Source organism: Chrysemys picta, chromosome 20, assembly GCF_011386835.1.
Source record: "Chrysemys picta bellii isolate R12L10 chromosome 20, ASM1138683v2, whole genome shotgun sequence".
NCBI classification, from domain to species: Eukaryota; Metazoa; Chordata; order Testudines; family Emydidae; genus Chrysemys; species Chrysemys picta.
In genome coordinates, this window is record NC_088810.1 from 13,277,262 (window position 1) to 13,298,891 (window position 21,630).

General features: G+C 57.5%; 1 protein-coding gene across 20 annotated transcripts in view; it reads left to right on the forward strand.

Moving 5' to 3' along the window:
- The window catches only part of CADM3 (cell adhesion molecule 3), a 145,946-nt gene that overhangs the window by 80,991 nt on the left and 43,325 nt on the right, over positions 1-21,630 (forward strand). For all 20 annotated transcript variants that reach the window (XR_006172683.2, XR_010594113.1, XR_006172685.2 and 17 more), the window contains 6 exons: positions 2,477-2,617; positions 3,179-3,331; positions 6,039-6,176; positions 7,271-7,441; positions 19,500-19,590; positions 19,920-20,089. Coding sequence is in view for 15 of the 20 variants with exons in the window: in XM_065574415.1 (XP_065430487.1) it covers positions 2,477-2,617; positions 3,179-3,331; positions 6,039-6,176; positions 7,271-7,441; positions 19,500-19,590; positions 19,920-20,089 (864 nt within the window). In the remaining 5 variants the exon portion in view is untranslated. The remainder of the gene's footprint in view (positions 1-2,476; positions 2,618-3,178; positions 3,332-6,038; positions 6,177-7,270; positions 7,442-19,499; positions 19,591-19,919; positions 20,090-21,630) is intronic.

Here is a 21,630-nt window from a genome sequence, read left to right on the forward strand (position 1 = left end):
AGCCCATAACAGACACTCTGATACACACAAACACACACTGGTACACAAACACATGCACACACACACTCGGATTCACACACAAACTGCAAAACACTGATACGTGCATAAACACATACTTACATATGTGCAGACATACACACGTTACATGTACACACACATGCGCGCACATACACACACCCCTTACACTCACACATGTTAAATGCTTCCACATAGACCAGGGGTGGGGCAAACTACAGCCCGCGGGCTAAGTCCGGCCGATCAGACCTTTTAATCCAGCCCCCGAGCTCCAGCCAGGGAGTGGGGTCGGGGGCTTGCCCCACTCCATGTGTGCTGTGGCTCCACATGGCTCCTGGAAGCAGCAGCATGCCCCCCTCCAGCTCCTACTCGTAGGGGCAGCCAGGGGGCTTTGCACGCTGCCCCGTCCCAAGCGCCGGTTCTGCAGCTCCCATTGGCCAGAGTACTCACCCCCTAGCACCCCAACCCCCTACCCCAGCCTAGAGCTCCTTCCCACACTCCCCAACCCCCTGCCCCAACCCAGAGCTCCGTCCCACACCCTGAACCCCTTGTTTCTGGCCCCACTGTGGAACCCACAACCCCAGCCCAGAACCTGTACCCCCTCCCACACCCCAACCCTGCCCAGAGCCCCCTCCCATACTCTGAACCCCTCTGTTCCACTCCCAGCCCTCAGCCCCCTTGTGCATCCCAAAGCCCTCATCCCTGGCCCAACCCCAGAGCCTGCACCTCCAGCCAGAATCCTCATCCCCTCCCGCATCCCAACCCCCTGCCACAGATCGGAGCCCCCTCCCACACACTGAACTCCTCATTTCTGGCCCCATCCCAGAGCCCGCACCCCTAGCCGGAGCCCTCACTTCCTCCCCCACCCCAACCCCCAATTTCCATATGATGTGGCCCTCAGACCCAAAAGTTTGCCTACTCCTGACATAGACCCACCCCTCTAACAGCCCCACGTGACGGAGGGGACAGCTGGCACTCCCCGTGAGTCTTGCAGCCTGCACTCAGGGTAGCAGGGCGCTTTCTGCCCGACCTCCTGCCCAGCATGGATTACCTCTGAGGGACTGGTCTGGCCTCTCCTGCTGCACGTGCCGCATGGGGACCCGCTGCATGGTCAGCACTGTCACAAGCCTGGAGTCTGCTCCAGCCTGCTGCTGACTCTGCTCCCTGCAGCAGCCTCCAAAATCTCTGGGCATGCTGGAGCCAGCTGGGCTCTGGGCAGGGGCGGGCAGGGGAGCCAGGAGACCCAGGCACCCTGAGAGGGCAGGGGAGCCATAGGCCTGGAGCAGGAAGTTCCTCCCTAGATATTCAGCCCAACACCTGCATCCTGCCCCCCAATCTGGGACTGAAGGGGAGAGAGAACATGGGAGGGGGAGCCTCTGGGGTCCCCCATTCCCTTCCCTTCGCTTTGGGCTGACATGCCCTTCCCCACCCCACAGAAGGCGCCATCCACCCTGATGCTCCAGGGTATCCAGAAACTTCCCCAGGACTCAGCCTCCCCAACCCCCATAAGCCAGCCCTCCCCCACTCTGTGAGGCCCCCCTCCCCCACTTCCGCCATGCCATGCCCACCTCTTGAGTTGATTATTATTTATCATTATTCTCTTCATTGCATCCATCTGTCCCTCTTGGAGTGGGGGACAAGTCCTGCTGGTCCAGCCTCTGCCCGATGGGCGGGGGATTCGCACTGCACCAGGCTGTTCCTGATGGGCAGGGGATTTGCGCTGCGCCAGGCTGTTCCGATGGGCGAGGTATTCGCACTGCATCAGGCTGTCCCTGGTGGGCTCGTGGGTTACAGTCCCAACTGCCCTTGGCGGTTCTGACATACATAGTGGGTGCAGGGGATTCAGGCGCAGATTCTGGTCAGGATGCATCATAGGCAGAAGGCCACACCAGTCCCTATGGAAAGAGCAGTGCCAGGTGCTGCCTGGAATCAGGATCTGCTCCATGTGGGTGATGCCAGTGAGCCCAGGGTGAATGACCGGCCTAGTGCTGACTCTGCACCCAGCCCACGTGGCCAGTGTGTTGTCCTGCTGTGGGCATGGGCCCTTGCAGAGACCCAGCAGCTGCTATCTAGGGGTGTGGTGGGGAGGGGTGAGTTGGGCACAACAGGAGAAAGGCCTCTTTGTACAGCCAGTGGGAGTGGAGCCGCCTACAGCCAGTGCTGTGTGCTGGGGCTACTGGCCAGGGCCTTTTGACTCCGGCCAGGCAAAGGAGCAGAGGCGGGATGAGAACTCGGGGCCATGACCCCAGGGAGTGGGGTGGCTGGAATGTGCCTCCCAAAGCCCAGGCACAGACATGCAGCAAGGTCAGCCAACGGCAGGGGTCATGCTTCCATCTGGCCAAAGACGGTCTTTCACCTTCATCCCAACGCACACAGGGCAGGAGCCCGGGCTGCTGGGAGAGGGATGGTGCCCTGGAGCAGGGGGCTCAGCCCAAGCTGACATCTCCCCGTTTGCCCACAGAGAGCCAGCCCACAACATCCGATGAGACGGTGGTGGCAGGTGGCACCGTGGTGCTGAAGTGCAAGGTGGAGGATCCCGACGACTCCTCACTGCAGTGGTCCAACCCGGCCCAGCAGACGCTGTACTTTGGGGAGAAACGAGGTACTGTCGGCAGCCCCAGCTGGGCCTGGAAAGGCCCCGCTCACCGCTCCCTGGGCCTCGGGCTAGACTGGCTGTGAGGGGAACAGGCTGCAGAGAGCATTCCTCAGCCTTTGCCCCTAAGTGAGGGGTGGGGTGAGAGGGGTGCCCCAAGGCGGGGGGGCAGCAGAAAGGGGAAGCAGTACTTCAGGGAAGGAAAGGGGGCGGAGGGGAAGTAGTGACCTGTGGAGGGGGGCATGGATGAGGTGCAGTAGTACCCTGCGAGGATGAGGGGAAGCAGTGCCCCATGGGGATGGGACAAAGGGAAGCAGTGCCCCATGTCGGGCGTGGAAACATTCCCCCGTGGGGATGGGGGGAGGGGAAGCAGTGCTCCATGGGGACGGGACGAATGGAAGCAGTGCCCCATGGGGGGAGGGGAAGCAGTGCCCTTCAGGCAGGAGGATGTGCTGCTGGGTTGAAGTGTGACCTGGCGGCTCCTGCTGGCTCTCGGCCCCGGCTGTCGTACCCGCCCCTGCTGGTCAGCTGGCCGGCCAGCATTGCTAACCCCTCTCACTCTGGCCCCAGCGCTCCGGGATAACAGGATCCAGCTGGTGAAGTCCACACCCAACGAGCTGGCCATCAGCATCAGCAACGTGGTGCTGGCAGATGAGGGCGAGTATACCTGCTCCATCTTCACCATGCCTGTGCGGACGGCCAAGGCCCTCGTCACCGTGCTGGGTGAGGGCTTCTGACTCCCTTCCCCTGGGGAACCCGCTCAGTGCCCTGGGTGACAGAGCCTGCTTGTGCACGGGGCCCAGTGAGTGTAATCCTGGCCTGGCAGCAGCCCGCACGATCCCCTCCCCCACCCTGCCAGCTCCTGAGCTGGGCTCCCTGCTGTCGCTGAGGGGTGGGTCCCCGGCCCCCAGATGCCTGGCCACAGCCTTTTGGGATGCTCCTGGGCTCCCCTCCAAGCTACAGGGCCTGGATTCTCCTCCCAGCCCCAATCTGAGCAATCCAGCCACTCCCACTCTGCAGCCAGTGGCAGAGCCCCCAGCCAGGGCTCTGTGTCTGGGCATGTCTGTGTGTTTGCATGTGCATGCGTGTCTGTGTGTGTCCGCATGTGCCCATCCATGTGTCTGAGTGTGTGTCTGCAGATGGGAGAATAACATGAGGGGGAAAGGAGTTCAGGAGAGCTGGCTGTATTTTAAAGAATCCTTATTGAGGTTGCAGGAACAAACCATCCCGATGTGTAGAAAGAATAGTAAATATGGCACGCAACCAGCTTAGCTTAACAGTGTAATCCTTGCTGATCTTAAACACAAAAAAGAAGCTTATAAGTGGAATATTAGACAAATGACCAGGGAAGAGTATAAAAATATTGCTGAGGCATGCAGGAGTGAAATCAGGAAGGCCAAATCACACTTGGAGTTGCAGCTAGCAAGAGATGTTAAGAGTAACAAGAAGGGTTTCTTCAGGTATGTTAGCAACAAGAAGAAAGTCAAGGAAAGTGAGGGCCCCTTACTGAATGAGGGAGGCAACCTAGTGACAGGATGTGGAAAATAGCTAATGTACTCAATGCTTTTTTTGCCTCTGTCTTCACAAACAAGGTCAGCTCCCAGACTGCTGCACTGGGCAGCACAGTATGGGGAGGAAGTGACCAGCCCTCTTTGGAGAAAGAAGTGGTTTGGAACTATTTAGAAAAACTGGACAAGCACAAGTCCACAGTGCCGGATGCGCTGCATCGGAGGGTGCTAAAGGAGTTGGTGGATGTGATTGTAGAGCCATTGGCCATTATCTGAAAACTCATGGCAATCGGGACAGGTCCCGGATGACTGGAAAAAGGCTAATGTAGTGCCCATCTTTCTAAAAGGGAAGGAGGAGGATCTGGGGAACTACAGGCCAGTCAGCCTCACCTCAGTCCCTGGAAAAATCATGGAGCCAGGTCCTCAAGGAATCAATTCCGAAGCACTTAGAGGAGAGGAAAGTGATCAGGAACAGTCAGCATGGATTCACTAAGGGCAAGTCATGCCTGACTAACCTAATTGCCTTCTATGAGGAGATCACTGCTTTCCCCTCATCCACAGACGCAGTTGATGTGTTATTCCTTGACTTTAGCAAAGCTTTTGATACGGTCTCCCACAGTATTCTTGCCAGCAAGTTAAAGAAGTATGGGCTGGATGAATGGACTATAAGGTGGATAGAAAGCTGGCTAGATCGTCGGGCTGAACAGGTAGTGATCAATGGCTCCATGTCTAGTTGGCATCCGGTTTCAAGTGGAGTGCCCCAAGGGTCGGTTCTGGGGCCGGTTTTGTTCAATATCTTCATTAATGATCTGGAGGATGGCGTGGATTGCACTCTCAGCAAGTTTGCAGATGACACTAAACTGGGAAGAGTGGTAGATACGCTGGAAGGTAGGAATAGGATACAGAGGGACCTAGACAAATTAGAGGATTGGGCCAAAAGAAACCTGATAAGGTTGAGCAAGGACAAGTGGAGAGTCCTGCACTTAGCAATCCCATTGCTGCCAAGTGGCTAGGCAGCAATTCTGCAGAAAAGGACCTAGGGGTTACAGTGGACAAAAAGCTGGATATGAATCAACACTGTGCCCTTGTTGCCAAGAAGGCTAATGGCATTTTGGGCTGTATAAGTAGGGGTATTGCCAGCAGATCGAGGGACGTGATTGTTCCCCTCTATTCGACATTGGTGAGATCATCTGGAGTACTGTGTTCAGTTTTGGGCCCCACACTACAAGGAGGATGTGGAAAAATTGGAGAGAGTCCAGTGGAGGACAACAAAAATGATTAGGGGTCTGGAGCACATGACTTATGAGGAGAGGCTGAGGGAACTGGGATTGTTTAATCTGCAGAAGAGAAAAATGAGGGGGGATTTGATAGCTGCTTTCAACTACCTGAAAGGGGGTTCCAAAGAGGATGGATCTAGACTGTTCTCAGTGGTACTAGATGACAGAACAAGGAGTAATGGTCTCAAGTTGCAATGGGGGAGGTTTAGGTTGGATATTAGGAAAAACTATTTCACTAGGAGGGTGGTGAAGCACTGGAATGGTTACCTAGGGAGGTGGTGGAATCTCCTTCCTTAGGAGTTTTTAAGATCAGGCTTGACAAAGCCCTGGCTGGAATGATTTAGTTGAGAATTGGTCCTGCTTTGAGCAGGGGGTTGGACTAGATACCGCCTGAAGTCCCTTCCAACCCTCATATTCTATGATTCTAGGATATCCATGTGTCTGGGCATGTCTGTGTGTCTGCATGTGTCTGTCCCTGCCCGTTTGTGCACGTGTCTGTATGTGCCCCAGTGTTGTGTATATGTTTGCCTGTGTATCCGTGTGTCTGCGCCTGCCCTTGTCCTGCGTGTGCTTGGGAGCCATCAAGAGGGCAGTTCAGAGGTGCGGAGGGACGAGACGTTCTCTGTTTCTTGCCCCCTCCCCCAGGAATCCCCCAGAACCCTCAAATCTTTGGCTACGAGCTGCCCATCCGAGAGACAGAGACGGCCCAGCTGACGTGTAGATCCTCTGGCAGCAAGCCAGCTGCCCAGCTCCGCTGGAAGAAAGGCAACAAGGAGCTGCAGGGTAGGTGCTGGCTGCAGGGCACCAGGGCATACGGAGAGCCCAGCTCTGGTGAAGCAGGGTAAGGCCTGAACCTTGCAGCTTGTCCCGCAACAGAAGGGGAGAAACTGGCCCTGCTCAGTAAAAAGCTGAGGCTGCCCCAGCCCAGAGCCTTAGGCTGGGGCACTGCTGTCCCTGGGGCATAATCGGCCACTCCAGGTGGGTGGCACCTTAGCCAAGATCTTTCCCTGGGGCTGAGCCTGCAGAGAGGGAGCTGCCCCCTAGGGCCTGAGGTGGGCAAAGGGGTAAGCATCACCCGTCTCTGAGTAAAACAAAGTAAAACTCACGGTCCCTTTGCAGCATGGCCATGGGCAGCAGAGGATCCTGCAGCATTGGGGTGCATTGTGAGTCTGCTAAGGGGGAGCAGGGAGGCAGCACAGAGCCTGGTTCGGTAATAATGAGGGCTGGGAAAGAGTGAGGAACCCTAGAGGGACCTGCCCCTGTGGGCCAGCGGGGACTCGGTGCCCAAGGCAGCGTGTTGTGCCCTGGGGGGGAAGTGATCTGAGCTGGGCCCCAAGTCAGGGGCCAGCACTCAGTACATTGGAGATGTGGAGGCAGCTCTCGGGTGACCTGGCCATTGCTCGGACCCCACATGGGGGAATGTTGGGGCCCACCAGGGAGAGCAGGGCCAGTACAGTGAGGCTGTTTGAATCGGAGGACAAGGGTGGGAGACAACACAACGAGCTGCCCTGAGACACCAGGTCAGGCTCCAGCCGTGCCTCCTCATACCACGACCAAGGGGATGCTCAGTGATACTGCAAAGGAAGACTGGTAACCACTATGCCCAGTACACTGCCTGTGCCATTCTCTGCCCTAAGGGGCCCTGGGGCCAGGATTCAGGACCAGTCAGACAGGCCAGGGTAACTGGTGGAAGGGCCGTGCACCCTCCTGCAGGGCACCAGCTAACCACTAGCTGAGGTTCTCCCCTCACTCGCAGCTCCTGTCCCTTGCTCTGAAGCAGCAGGTGAGGTGCAGAGGGGGCCTGTGGGTGAGATGACTCACTCCCATGCCCTGTGCAGGCCCCATGCTGATAACACCTGTTCCTTTGCCCCCCAAAGGTGGGGCCCCTGAGGTGATGGAAGATTCCAATGGGAAAACCTTCACCGTCACCAGCCATGTTGAGTTCACAGTCACCAAAGACGACAACGACGTGGAGGTGACCTGCACAGTGGATCATGAGTCCCTGCAGAACTCAGAGAGATCCACCAGCCAGAAACTGCAGGTCCACTGTACGTACAGGCCAGCCACAGCGAGGGAGGGGGGAGGCATCCAGGGACTGTGCTCCGAGTGTCACAGGAGCATGACGAGGTGCAGACAAGACTGAAGAGAGGCATGAGCCAGTGACCCGCCCTCCACAGACACCCTGTGCCTCACATGAACACCCCACCTATAGCTACGTCACCCATGCCCACTCACAGCCCACCCCAACCCCCCACAGCACACCCCAACCCCCCACAGCACACACACCAGACACAGCCCACAGCCTACCACACCCCACACAGCCCACAGCCTGACACCCCCCCCCAACCTGCCACACCCCACCACAGCCCTCTGCCTACCACACCCCCATACACAGCCCGCCACTAACCAATGCCACTCCCTCACCACCAAACACCCATGTTAAAAAGTGGGGAGGCCAGGTTTGGCTCTGGTGCCCCCCCACACACACACTTGTACAGTGATTCTGGTGCTCTTACCCTATGTGCACACACAACCCACCACTACCAACCCCTACACACACAGCCCACCGCTAACCACCCCCAGCATGTGCACACAGTCCACTGCTAACCATCCCCATGCACAAAGAGCCCACTGCTAATCACTAATATGCACACACACAGCCCACCACTACCAACCCCTACACACACAGCCCACCGCTAACCACCCCCAGCATGTGCACACAGTCCACTGCTAACCATCCCCATGCACAAAGAGCCCACTGCTAATCACTAATATGCACACACACAGCCCACCACTAAACACTCCTTCACATGCATGCATCCCACCGCTCACCACCCCGTCCATACACACAGCCCACCACTAACACCCCCTACGCACACACAGAGCCCACCGCTAGGCATGCCTTACACTCACACAGTCCACAGCTAACCCTCCCATGCAAACACACAGCCCACTGCTACCCCACTATGCACACAGCCCACCGCTAACCACCCTGATGCACACACAGCCCTCTGCTCACCACCCCAACACACACACACCCCACTGCTAATCATGCCTATGGGCACACATCCCACTGCTACTGTCCGATGCACACACAGCTCACTCCTAACTCCCCTGCCATGCACCACACAGCCCACAGCTAACAAGCCCCCACGTACACAGCCCACCGCTAACCACCCCCTACATACACACAGCCCATGTCTAGCCATCCCCTATGCACACAGACTACCGCTAACCCCTACTATATAGGCACAGCACACCACTAACCACCCTCCTACACACACACAGTCCACCACTCACCGTCCCCTATGTGCACACATCCCACCTCTAACCACCCACCCACACACAGCCAATGCTAACCACCCCTGTCCATACACAAGCCCACCGCTAACCAGACCCTGCACTCAGCCTACAGCTAACCCATCCACACACACACAGCTCATCACTAGCCACCCCTATGCACAAACCTTCTACTAACCAACCGCTACATGCACTAACAGCCCACCACAAACCACCCGCGGCATGCACACACAGCCTACTGCTAACCATCCCCACGCACAAAGCACCCACTGCTAACCAATACTACGTTGTGACAAGTCCTCTGCCCGCCCCTCGTCTGGGGCCCACTGGCTGCCCCAATAAAGCTCAGAGAGGCTTCTAGTTATGCAGCACCCATGGCTTTATTTACACAACGTTCTCCCACCACCAGTGTTATGCTATATACAGAGCTTGCAGGCCTAATAATCTCCTCTCCTAAACAGAGTCTGCCCTCGGCCGGCCAACAAACAGACCTACCTTCCCCTGGTCATTCCCCCTTCTTCTGGCTGCCAGCCAGCCTTTATAGCCCTTGAATCCTCAGGTCTGCAGGTGCAGCCAATTCTAAAGGCCAGGCACCAGGCTTCTGCCCAGCCCCAATCTATTCCCCCTGATTGGGGCTGGCTGAGCAGGGGCTAATTAGGTGCCTTTGCACCAGCACCCTGCTACACACCTCCCCCTTAAGCTGATGCCAGGCCTGGTCTTCCCCGACCCCGCTTTCCTCGGCCGGGGGTTTTACTTTGGAGTTGGGCTCCCTGCCCAGCCGAGGGATCCCCAGGCACAACCCCGTGGGGCTTTGGCCCACCTCACCCACAAAAGGTGCATTGGGTAGGGGGTGGGGCACCCCACAGGTCCACGCTCACCCAGAGGTCCTCACACCAGTCACATGGTTGGGCTGTCCGTCCTGGAGGATCCCCTTCCTTTTCTAGTGGGGGCGACGGCTCAGAGCCCACTGCCCCGAGTCGGCCCCCTGTCTCTGGTCCAGGCCCTCTGTCCCTTAGATGTTGGGCCTCCCCCTGTTGTGTTTCTTCCACCCTCCTTGGGGTTCCCTCCCCCAGGTGATCCTGCCCAGGAAGCTCCCTTTGCTCCTTGGTTATTCCCTCAGGCTCCCTATTTTGGCTTGGTTGTCTAGGCTGCTCGTCTTTTCCCCATGGATGTCGTGGAGCCTCCCCTTGCACCGGGTCCACCTCCATCAGGGTCTTGCCCCCTCTTTCCAGGGTTCTCTTTCCCCCTTTCTTCGACGGTCCCTTCTCCGTGGTCTCGCTCCCCTTCTGGGGAGGGTGCTTGTCCAGCCCCAGGACCACAGGGTAGGCCAACCCCTCTATTACCCCTACCTGCTTCCAGGTAAACTGCCCTTGCACTTCAAGGGGTACCTGGGACACGGGACAATATTCCCTATCCCCGTGAATGCATTCTACTAACATCCTTTCCCCAGGGATAAGCCAATGCGGCTTCACTAAGTGCCGCTGTATAAGGGAGCAAGCGGAGGCCATGTCCACTAGACCACTCTGGGGCCTTTTCCCAACCCACACCTGGATAGTGGCCAACCCATACCTCTTTTTCCACCCCCCAGTCTTAGTCCATCCACAAAATTCAACTGCCCCACATTCCATCACTGGGCAATCCCAGCTTTTATGTCCCAGCTGTCCACACCACCAGCATACAAGCTGCCCTGGGCGGCTAGGGGTCCCCTTGGGCTCCTCCTGTCACCTGTGTACCAGCTTCACCCCAGCGTGCTCACGGGGTTTCCTGCCCCCTCTGTGTCCCACAGGGCCCAATGCTCCCTCGGTGGGAAGTCAGCCTCTGCATAGTCTTCCATTCTTTGCACGGCAGCTTCTACAGTGGCCGGCTGATGTCGCCGCACCCAAACCTGCATGCTGTCGGAGAGGCACTGTATAAACTGTTCAAGGATCACTTGATCCATTATCTGTCCCATGGTGTGGGCATCGGGCCTCAACCACCGTGTTGCCCAATCTGTTAATTTTTGAGCAAAGGCCCGGGGCCACACGCTCCCCACCCACCGTGCTGCCCGAAACTTTTGCCGATATTTCTCGGCCGAAAGCCCGAGGCGGTCCAAAAATCGCTGCATTGTAGTCCCTGGCTTGGGCATCCGTCAGGGTCATATACGCTGCCTGTGCCTCCCCAGCGAGATAGGGGGCCAGCCACAGGGCCCACGTTGTCCGGTCCCATCCCACACCCAGGGCCACCCACTCGAAGGTACCCAAAAAGGCGTCGGGATCATCTGCTGGGGCCATCTTACAGAGGCCAAGGCCTGGGACGCGGGTGCCATCTCCCCCAGCAGGACTCACCAGCTTTTGCAGGAGCTGCTGCTGCACCATCAACTGCTCCTTGATGAAGTCCTGTAGAGCCCTCTGCTGCTCTACCTGCCAAGTGAGTAGAGCTTGCCTCTCCACCTGGTGGGACTGCAGTGCTTTCTGCATCTCTGTCTGTTGTTCCGTGAGCCACTGCAGGGTGCTCTCCATTGCCAGGTCGCCAAACTGTGTCTTTGGTGCTAAATACCAGACAAGCCCCCCACTTGTGACAAGTCCTCTGCCCACCCAAATAAAGCTCAGAGAGGCGTCTAGTTATGCAGCACCCGTGGCTTTATTTACACAACGTTCTCCCACCACCAGTGTTATGCTATATACAGAGCTTGCAGGCCTGATAATCTCCTCTCCTAAACAGAGTCTGCCCTCGGCCAGCCAACAAACAGACCTACCTTCCCCTGGTCATTCCCCCTTCTTCTGGCTGCCAGCCAGCCTTTATAGCCCTTGAATCCTCAGGCCCGCAGGTGCAGCCAATTCTAAAGGCCAGGCACCAGGCTTCTGCCCAGCCCCAATCTATTTCCCCTGATTGGGGCTGGCTGAGCAGGGGCTAATTAGGTGCCTTTGCACCAGCACCCTGCTATATACGTACACACAGCCCACCTCTAATCACTAATATGCACACACATAGCCCACCGCTAACCATCCCACATACACTCAGCCCACCACTAACCGTTCCCTACACACAAACAAGGTCCACCAATAACCCCCCATGCACAAACATCCCACCGCAAACCACCCTCCACATGCACACACAGCCCACCATTAACCACCCTTTAGATGCACACACAGCCCACTGCTAACCAACTTGATGCACAAACAGCCGACCGCCTACCACCGCCTGCATGTGCACACAGTCCACTGCTAACCACCCCCATGCACAAAGAGTCTACCGCTAATCACTAATATGCACACACACAGCCCACCACTAAACACCCCTTCACATGCACGTATCCCACCACTAAGCACCCCTGTCCACACACACAGCCCACCACTAAATACCCCTATGCACACACAAATCCCACCACTAAGCACCCTGACACACACATATCCCATGGCTAGCCACCCCTATGCACAAACATCCCACTGCAAACCACCCTCCACATGCACACATAGCCCACTGCTTACCAACTTGCTGCACAAAGTGCCCACTGCTAATCACCCCTGTGTACACACAGCCCAGCACTAACCCCCCTATGTACACACAGCCCACTGCTAACCACCCCCTATACTCACACACAGCTCGCCGCTAACCCCCTCTGTGCACACAGATAGCCCTCCATTAACCACCAACATTCACACATAGCCCACCCCAACCACCCCTACACACACACAGCTCACCACTAACCACTCCCTATGCACACACAGTCCAGAGCTTAACCCCTCTACATAGACGCAGCCACAGCTTAATCCCTGCCCCACACGCACACAGCCCACAGCTAACCCCTGCCCCATGCACACATAGAGCCCACTGCTAACCACCCCCTATGTACACAGACAGCCCACCACAACCCCCTCACACATACACAGCTAACCACTAACCACTTCCTATGCACACACACACACACAGCTCACCGCTATCCACCCCTACCCACACACACATCCGACTGCTCTCCACCCCTACGCACACACAGCCCACTGTTAATCGCTAATCACAATTACAGCCCACCGCTACTCCCCATGCACAAACACACAGCCCACCGTTAACCACCAACATGCACACACATCCCACCACTAACCACTGCTACATGCTCACCACTAACCACTTCCTATGCACACAAAACCAAGAGCTTAACCCCTCTAGATAGATGCAACCCACAGCTTAACCCCCCAACCTAGACACAGCCCATCAATAACATCCCTATGCACACAAAGCCCATGGCTAGCCACCCCTACACACATATAGTCCACCGCCAACTAGCTCCTACGTACACACAGCCCACGGCTAACCACTTCCTATGCTCACCCACACAGCCCACTGTTAAACACCCCCCTCGATGCACACACATTCCACTGCTACCCCCCATGCACACAGCCCGCTGCTAACCACTTCCTATGCACACACACAGCCCACCACTGTCTACCCTTATGCGCACACACAGCCCACCACTAACCACTCCTACGCGCACATACAGCCCACCGCTAACCACCCCTATGCACACACACACGTCTCACCGCTATCTACCCCTATGCTCACACACCCACAGCCCACTGTTAAACATCCATGCACACAACCCACCGCTAACCACCCCTATGCACACACACACGTCCCACCGCTATCTACCCCTATGCTCACACACCCACAGCCCACTGTTAAACATCCATGCACACAACCCACCGCTAACCACCCCTATGCACACACACACGTCCCACCGCTATCTACCCCTATGCTCACACACCCACAGCCCACTGTTAAACATCCATGCACACAGCCCACCGCTAACCACCCCTATGCACACACACAGCACACCACTAACCACAACATATGTACACATAGCCCACCGCTAATCATGAATACGCACATACGGAGCCCACCTCTACCCCCCCCCATGCACACCCAACCCACCGCTACCTCCCTACACAGACATAGCCCACTGTTAACCCCCCCCCACGCACACCCAGTCCCCAGCTAACCATCCCCCTACACATACATACAACCCACCACTATGTACCCTCCCATGCACACGGGCGGGGGTGGGCAATGCAGCTTTGTGAAGCTGTGGAAAGTACAGTGTTTGTGTTGGGTGAGGGGCAGAGTGCCTGAGGGGGGAGCTGTACACTGTGTGGGTGTCTGAGGTGCATGCTGTGAGCGTGTGTGGGGAGGCAAACACTGGAGGTATTAGGCTGTGGGTGTCTGGGGGAGCGCACGGTTCAGGTGAGTGTCAGAGAAGCAGCACCTCATGGTTGGGTGCAGGGAGGGTGGCACAGTTCTTAGGGAGCACCCCTTCCTGGCCACCCACTGGGGCTGCTGTGTGGGGAACCCAAGCCTCTTCCATTCTGCATTCCCAGGGGTGTTTCAAGCTCCCTGGCACAGCCCCAATCTCAGGATCCCTAGGCATGCCATCTCTCTGGCACCCCCCTCTGAGTACTGGAACTCGCTGTCCAGCTGCCCAGCCCCTTGGGGTGCAGCACTGATCCTTCAAACTCCCCCACACTTAAACCCACCCTCTGCCAGATCTCCACCCCACAAGTGGGAAGCTTCGGGTTGCAGGGCTTGTTTGCACTTGCAGTGCAGCTGCACTGCTGAGCGTATCCTGTCGGGGTAGGCACTCCACCTCCCTGAGAGGCAGTAGCCGTGTCGCAGGAGAAGCCCTCCCAGCAACATAGTGCTGTCTACAGCAGGGGCTAGGTTGGTATAACTGCGTCGCTCAATCCATACCCCGAGCGACATAGTGATATCAACGTACGTTTGTAGTGTAGACAGGGGTGCAGTTTAACTACCTCAGGGACAGGCAGCCATTGTGAAGCAGTCAGCACCCCCCCAACACACATGCATTTTATTCAGTCTAACAACTTTATGCTCTTTATATTTAATCATGTAAAGCACAGGAGAGCCCCGGTCAACAAAACCCCGTAACCACAATATCCCTTCCCTTGGAGGATCAGCTGGGTTCTGTCTGCCAGGCAGGCAGGAGCCTCCAGTCCACTGCCTAGCCTGCCCCTGCAGCAGCCTCCCTCACCCTAGTCTGGTGCAAGGTGGCTCTCTCCCCAGTTCCCCTTCTCCCCTTGAGTCAATTTAGAGACTCCTGCTGGGGTCACCTTCTTCCTTTGTTCTACCTTTTGGTCAGTTGCCATTACCCCCCTCCCCAACCCCCTGCCACCCTTCACCAGAGGAGGAGCAAACCCATTGTCCCAAGGCATTGAACTTTGACTAAAGGATCTTTGAGCTCAGATCACTCACCGGTGTCTCTGGCCTGGCAGAGGCATGGCACAGCCCGGCTTTCCCATGACACCATCATTCCCTGGTATAGTTTCATAAAATCATCCACCCTTCACAAGTGGTACAGACAAGACTCCCTATTCGCCACATTGCTCCCCCTTTCCAAAAGAACCGAGCCGGAGTACCCCGCATGTACCCCAGGGGTGTTCTGGCCCCACACTGCTAGACAGAGCATCTGCTGCTGCTTCTGCTTAATCCGAAGTTCATACAGTCAGTAGCACTTCCAATGGTCACACCGAAATGCAATTTTGTGACCACATTATAGGTCCTTTCCATGTTCACACCTCCGTGGGGAGAAGTGAGGTGTGTTTCCTTCCCCCCTTCCCCTGGGGTTTAATTACACCTCAAGTGACAGATTAAGGGGCACCTTCCCGCCTCTGTAACCTCTACACTCCCCCCAGTGGGGGAGTCACACCCCCACTTGGGCTTTACCCACCCTCTGGCGGGCAGCACTCTTTACTACCCTCAGTCTCTCTCATTCCACAGGAGCTCTGTCACATCATCTCCGGGCTGTGCCTCAGTTTCCCTTCCCCTATGCAGTTTTGAATCACAGCACTTTCTAGCTGTGCCACAGTCTTCCTGGCTTCGAGCACAGTTCTGACCCTCAGCACTTTCTAGCTGTGCCAGTGTCTCCCTGCTCCCAGGGTGAGGGCAGACAGCGCGCTCGCCCCCTTGACCACTGAGTTTGGCCCTGGTGGCTTTGTACCTGAGCCCTCTGGACTCAAGCCTGTTACATCAGTACAGAAAATAACACATCAAGAAAAACGACTTCCCACATTCCACAGTCAGAATCCCAGCACCTTCTCTGGCGTCTGTATTGACACCTATTCCCTAATTTGGGTTATATCCCTTTTTTTCTGAATTCCCCCAAACTTTCTCCTATACGCTTCAGGGGGCAATGTCAGTCGTTGGAACAAAGTGTGTTTACGTTGCCTGTAAGCGTTATAATCCTAGTCACAGGCCTGGGCACCTGCCCTGGTATTTCCCCTCAGCGGTCCAGCAAGGGCACCCACTCACAGGCTCCCGGCTTCCCAGCCGTGATCACATCTCTTGAGCGGAGATCCGCGCCTCTCTCCCTCCTGAACGGGGTTTTTCCAGGCTGCGCAACTTCCCACTTACACAGTGTCATTCCCAGCAAGCCAGATTACCTAAAAGCGTCTGCACTTCACTGTCTCTCCAGAGGCTATAAGCAGCGTAATTGCCCACTGTGATACGTCACAATTATTCTTAAGGTGAAAGCACTACAGAAAAAACATCTTTAAAAAAATCAGAGAAACTACTCACCTGCTAATAAGCTGCAGAGAGGTCACCCCAGCTCCAACAAGGGCTGTGGGAGGAGTCAGTCCTCCAACCCCCACCCAGGGGTTTTCTCTGGTTACGAGCTCATAACAGCCCCAGCTCAGAACAAGCACCCGGCAGAGCAGATCAGCCTCTTTCTTTATGCAGCTTGGGCCTTTGATCTTCAGACCGTCGGTGTCTGGCAGTGGACGATGGCCCCTTCCTCAGGGTGTAGCTTCAAATGGCTGGGATTTTGCATACCTGGTGGAAGGCATTTCCGCTCACCGCCTCCTAGATGTTCCCAGGAATTCCACTTCACATGGATTGTCCCAAAAGACCATTCTTGGCACATTGTTCAGAATAGTCCTCTGATCATCTGGGCCCACAATAATTATGAGGGTTTTGCTGACACAGTTATTCCATCTCAGCCTGATGTTGATCTTTGTCCGTCTCTCTCTCGTTGCACTGACACTGCTGCTCCCAGTCTGCAAGCAGCTGAGCTTCTAGACTCAGTCTGTCCCTCTCGAGTTGCAGCTTCTCAGTCTACCTGTAGATCTGCCCATGATCTCTGCTGAAGTCTGGGTGGAGCACAGTTGTCACTTCTGTCAGCCTCTTCCTTGCTTCCCTCTAGGAAGCTGTCCCTGAGATTTCCCCACCTGTTGGACTCTCTGCCATTGAGCTGGGTGAGCCATCGTGCCCAAGCCCCGGGACGGGTGGGGAAAAGCAGTGCCTGTCTATTGCCAGCTGGTTCACTTGCCTGCTCCGCACAGTGCAGTGCTGGGAAGACCAGCTGCACCCCAGCCTCACAGACTGTGGGATTGAATCTCTGGAAGGAGGGAGTCACGGAGCCAGGCCCCCGATGGCATCTCACATTCATGCTGAGCCAGTCACATCCCAAACCACTGCCCTTGTGCTGCACCCTCCTGGGTGCAGAACCATCGGATCCCCAGTGGTCCTGGAAGCCGCATAGGTGCCAACTTCCCCTCTGCCCGGTGGGTGCTCAACCTGCCCCTGGCCCGCCCCTGCACCACCCTCGCCTCGCCCCGCCCCCACTCCACCCCTTCACCAAAGTCCCCACCCCACCTTTTCCCACCACAGCCCTGCCCCCTTCCCGCCCCCATTCTACCCCCTTCCCCAAGTCCCCGCCTCTTCTCCACCTCCTCCCCTGAGCGTGCCACGTCCCCTGCTCCTCTCCCTCCTAAGCATCGCCAAACAGCTGTTAGGCAGCAGGGGAGTGGGAAGCATTGGGAAGGAGTGGGAGGAGCGGGGATGCAGCGCGCTGGGAGGGGGAGAAGGAGGCGAGGAGGGGGGAGCTTGGCTGCCGGTGGGTGCAGAGCACCCCCTAATTTTTCCCTGTGGGTGCTCCAGTCCCGAAGCACCCGCGGAGTCGGTGCCTATGCTGGAAGGTGATGGTTAATGGGGAGACATTTGTCGAATGGTGAGATACTGAAACTAAAGTTAAAGCCCAAGTGGTGAAACCCCATCAGATGTGCCTGGAGTGTGGCATCTGGGGAAAGTCCCTGGTGTAAAAGCCTTCGCCCTACCTATAGCAGAGATGTGAATCCAGGCGCAGGCAGGCTCAGGGGAGCTGGTATAGGTGCCCTCGCAGATATTCCAGTCACGGTGTTATTGAGGAAAGATATTATGGGTGAATCAGACCTCTCAGTTCGCCTCAGAGCTGCGTCAGGGGTGTGTTAGCCAAAATGCAAATGTATCCCCCTGCCAGTGTCCCAGCACACTGCTGAGATCAAGTGACCTCCCGCTGTGCATTCCAATGCCTGGGACTGAGCACTCTGCTACTGGCCTGAAGGGAGGTTCTCTGAGTCCTGAAGGCCAGGCCAGGGAAATACTCTCTCTGGTACCCAGGGCAGCACTCAACATGAGGATGGTGGTGTCTCCAAAAATGGGGACACCGAGGCAGCTGCGGGCACTGCCAAAACTATGACTCCCACCCAAGGGTGGGAAGCGCCCAAGTTACGCATATGGCAGCTGCCCTGGAGATGGTGGAGGTACCTAGAGCCAGGGAGGAGGGGGAAATTCTCCCCCCCAGTCTGGGACCGCCTGCTGGTCTGTGAAAATGCAAATGAACCTGAGCCTGGTGGGTGCAGAGCTGCTGCTCACCTTGACGTGGTGTATGGGGATCAAAGGGCTGCTGATGTTTGGGGGATCAGTACTGTTCCCCTGCCTTCAGAAAAGCTGAGCGTAGGCCAAAGGGGTCCCCAGCCCCCAACACCTGAGGAAGTGGGGCAGAGACAGGAACTTGGCAGGAATTTGGCAAGGAGGGAGCTTTGAAGAATCTCCCCAGCCTAACCCCTGTGCAGTTAAGAGCAGAGCATGGCTGAGATGTGCTGCACAGGGGCACGCTGCGGGTGTAGGGAGGGAGCCGCACACTGTGGGTTTATGGAGGGAAGGGCACGCTGTGGGTGTGTGGAGAGAGAGGCATGCTGCGGGTGTAATAAGCGTTCGGCTCCCTCCCCTAAACCCGCAGTGTGCCCCTCCCTCCCCTACACCCATAACATTCGGCTCCCTCCCTACACCCACAGCGTTCAGCTCCCTCCCTACACCCACAGCGTTCGGCTCCCTCCCCTAAACCCACAGTGTGTCCCTCCCTCCCCTACACCCGTAGCATTCGGCTCCCTCCCTACACCCACAGCTTGCCCTCCTTCCAAACATCAGCAGCGTGTCCCTCCCTCTAAACACCAACACTTGTGGCTCCCTCCACACAATCATATTATGTCCCTCCCTGCATTCACCTACAGCGTGTCCCTGCCTCCCTCCTTCCCTACACCCGCAGTGTGCCCTTCCCGTCATTCACCTGCAGCCGAATGCTACGGGTGTAGGGGAGGGAGGGGCACACTGCGGGTTTAGGGGAGGGAGCCGAATGCTGTGGGTGTAGGGAGGGAGCCGAATGCTACGGGTGTAGGGGAGGGAGGGGCACACTGCGGGTTTAGGGGAGGGAGCCGAACGCTGTGGGTGTAGGGAGGGAGGGAATGTTGTGGGTTTATGGAGGGAAGGGCACGCTGCAGGTGTAGGAAGGGAGGGGGATGCTACGGGTTTATGGAGGGAAGGGCACGCTGTGAGTGTCTGGGGGCAGAGGCACTCTGCAGCTGAAAGGAGGGAGGGGCACACTCATGGTGTAGTGAGGGACATGCCGCAGTTGTGGGGGGAGGGGCACCGTGTGGAGGAGGGCAGCACAGAACTTGCCCCAGGATTTTGATTTTTACCTTTCTCTTTTTTCCCTCTCTCCAGTTAAGCCAACGGCAACGATCGAGCCGGACCCCCCCTACCCCCGGGAGGGCGAGGAGCTGCGGCTGCAGTGTGAAGCCCAGGGCAATCCGATGTAAGCGCCAGCGCCTACACCTCCCCAGTCCCTCTGGCTTCCGTCCTCTCCTGCAGGGCTGCCTGCACCCCTCAATGCTCTCTTCACCGGGCTGCAGCCTTGCTGCATGGGCCTGCCCCAGGGGCGCTGCAGCTCCTGCCAGTTCAGTGGGATGCAGTCAGGCCTGTGTCACAGTCTGCAAGGGCCCCTGGGAAATTGAAGCTGCTGTAACGAATTCCCAGCTGGGCTGACCCCTGAAGCCAGCACTTGCTGCTGCATGGGCGATGCCAGCCCAGTGTGTGCCCCTCGGGGAGGTGCCCCTTGCCTCTCACTAACCCCCCTCCTCTTAGCCCCCAGGAGTTCCTGTGGACGAAGGAGGGCAGTGATGTCCCCCTGAATCTAAATACCAACCGAGTCCTCACACTCCCCTTCCTCAACAAGAGTGACAGCGGCACTTACATCTGCATGGCCACCAGCACCATGGGCAGCGTTGTAGTGAGGTACAACCTGGACATCAATGGTAAGCACTGGGCACCAGAGAGGGCGTGGAGCGCCTGCCTGCTGTCTCCTCCCCTCTCTGGGGACACGCACCAGAACCTCTCCTTGCACTTGGCTCCCCGGAGCATCTGCGATACACTGCCAAATACACTGGAGTTGTCCCTTTGTGGGGCTCGCCCCCCATTGCTGGAGCCATCTGATGTGTGCCCTTGGGTTTGTGCAGCACACCCCTTGCGGGGAGCTCTGGGTGTGTTGGGATCACCCCCTGCCAGGGAGTTCCGGCTGTGATGGGAACACCCCCTACCAGGGAGCTCCAGTTGTGTTGGGAACACCCCCTGCCAGGGAGCTCCAGGTGTGTTAGAAACACCCTCTGCGGGGAGCTCCGGTCGTGTTGGGAACCCCCCTGCCGGGGAGCCCCAGGTGTCTTGGGAACACCCCCTGCTGGGGAGCCCCAGGTGTGTTGGGAAGACCCCCTGCCGGGGAGCCCCAGGTGTGTTGGGAACACCCACTGGTGGGGAGGCCCAGGTGTCTTGGGAACATCCCGTGCCAAGGAGCTCTGTGTGTGTTGTGAACACCCGTTGCTGGGGAGCCCTTGGTGTGTTGGGAACGCCCTCTGCTGGTGAGCTCTGGGTGTGTTGTGAACACCCCCTGCCTGGGAGCTCTGGGTGTGTTGGGAACTCCCCCTGCGGGGAGCTCCTGGTGTGTTAGAAACACCCTCTGCGGGGAGCCCCAGGTGTGTTGGGAACACCCCCTGCTGGGGAGCCCCAGGTGTCTTGGGAACATCCCATGCCAAGGAGCTCCGATCGTGTTGGGAACACCCCCTGCCGGGGAGCCCCGGGTGTGTTGGGAATGCCCCCTGCCGGGGAGCTCTGGGTGGGTTGGTAATATCCCTGCTGGAGAGCACTGGTGGGTTGGGAACACACGTTACTGGGGAGTTCCTGGTGTGTTGGGAACACCCTCTGCCGGGGAGCTCTGGGTGTGTTGGGAACACCCCCTGCCTGGGAGCTCTGGGTGTGTTGGGAACCCCACTGCGGGGAGCTCCTGGTGTGTTGGGAACACCCGTTGCTGGGGAGCCCTGGGTGTGTTGGGAACGCCCCCTACTGGGGAGCCCCAGGTGTGTTAGAAACACCCCCTGGTGGGGAGGCCCAGGTGTCTTGGGAACATCCCGTGCCAAGGAGCTCTGTGTGTGTTGTGAACACCCGTTGCTGGGGAGCCCTGGGTGTGTTGTGAACACCCCCTGCCTGGGAGCCCTGGGTGTGTTGGGAACGCCCTCTGCCGGGGAGCTCTGGGTATGTTGGGAACGCCCCCTGCGGGGAGCTCCTGGTGTGTTGGGAACACCTGTTGCTGGGGAGCCCCGGGTGTTTTGGGAACACCCCCTACTGGGGAGCTCCAGTTGTGTTGGGAACACCTCCTGCCGGGGAGCCCCAGGTTTGTTAGAAACACCCTCTGCGGGGAGCTCCAGTCGTGTTGGAAACACCCCCTGCCGGGGAGCCCCAGGTGTGTTGGGAACATCCCCTGCTGGGGAGCCCCAGGTGTCTTGGGAACACCCGTTGCTGGGGAGCT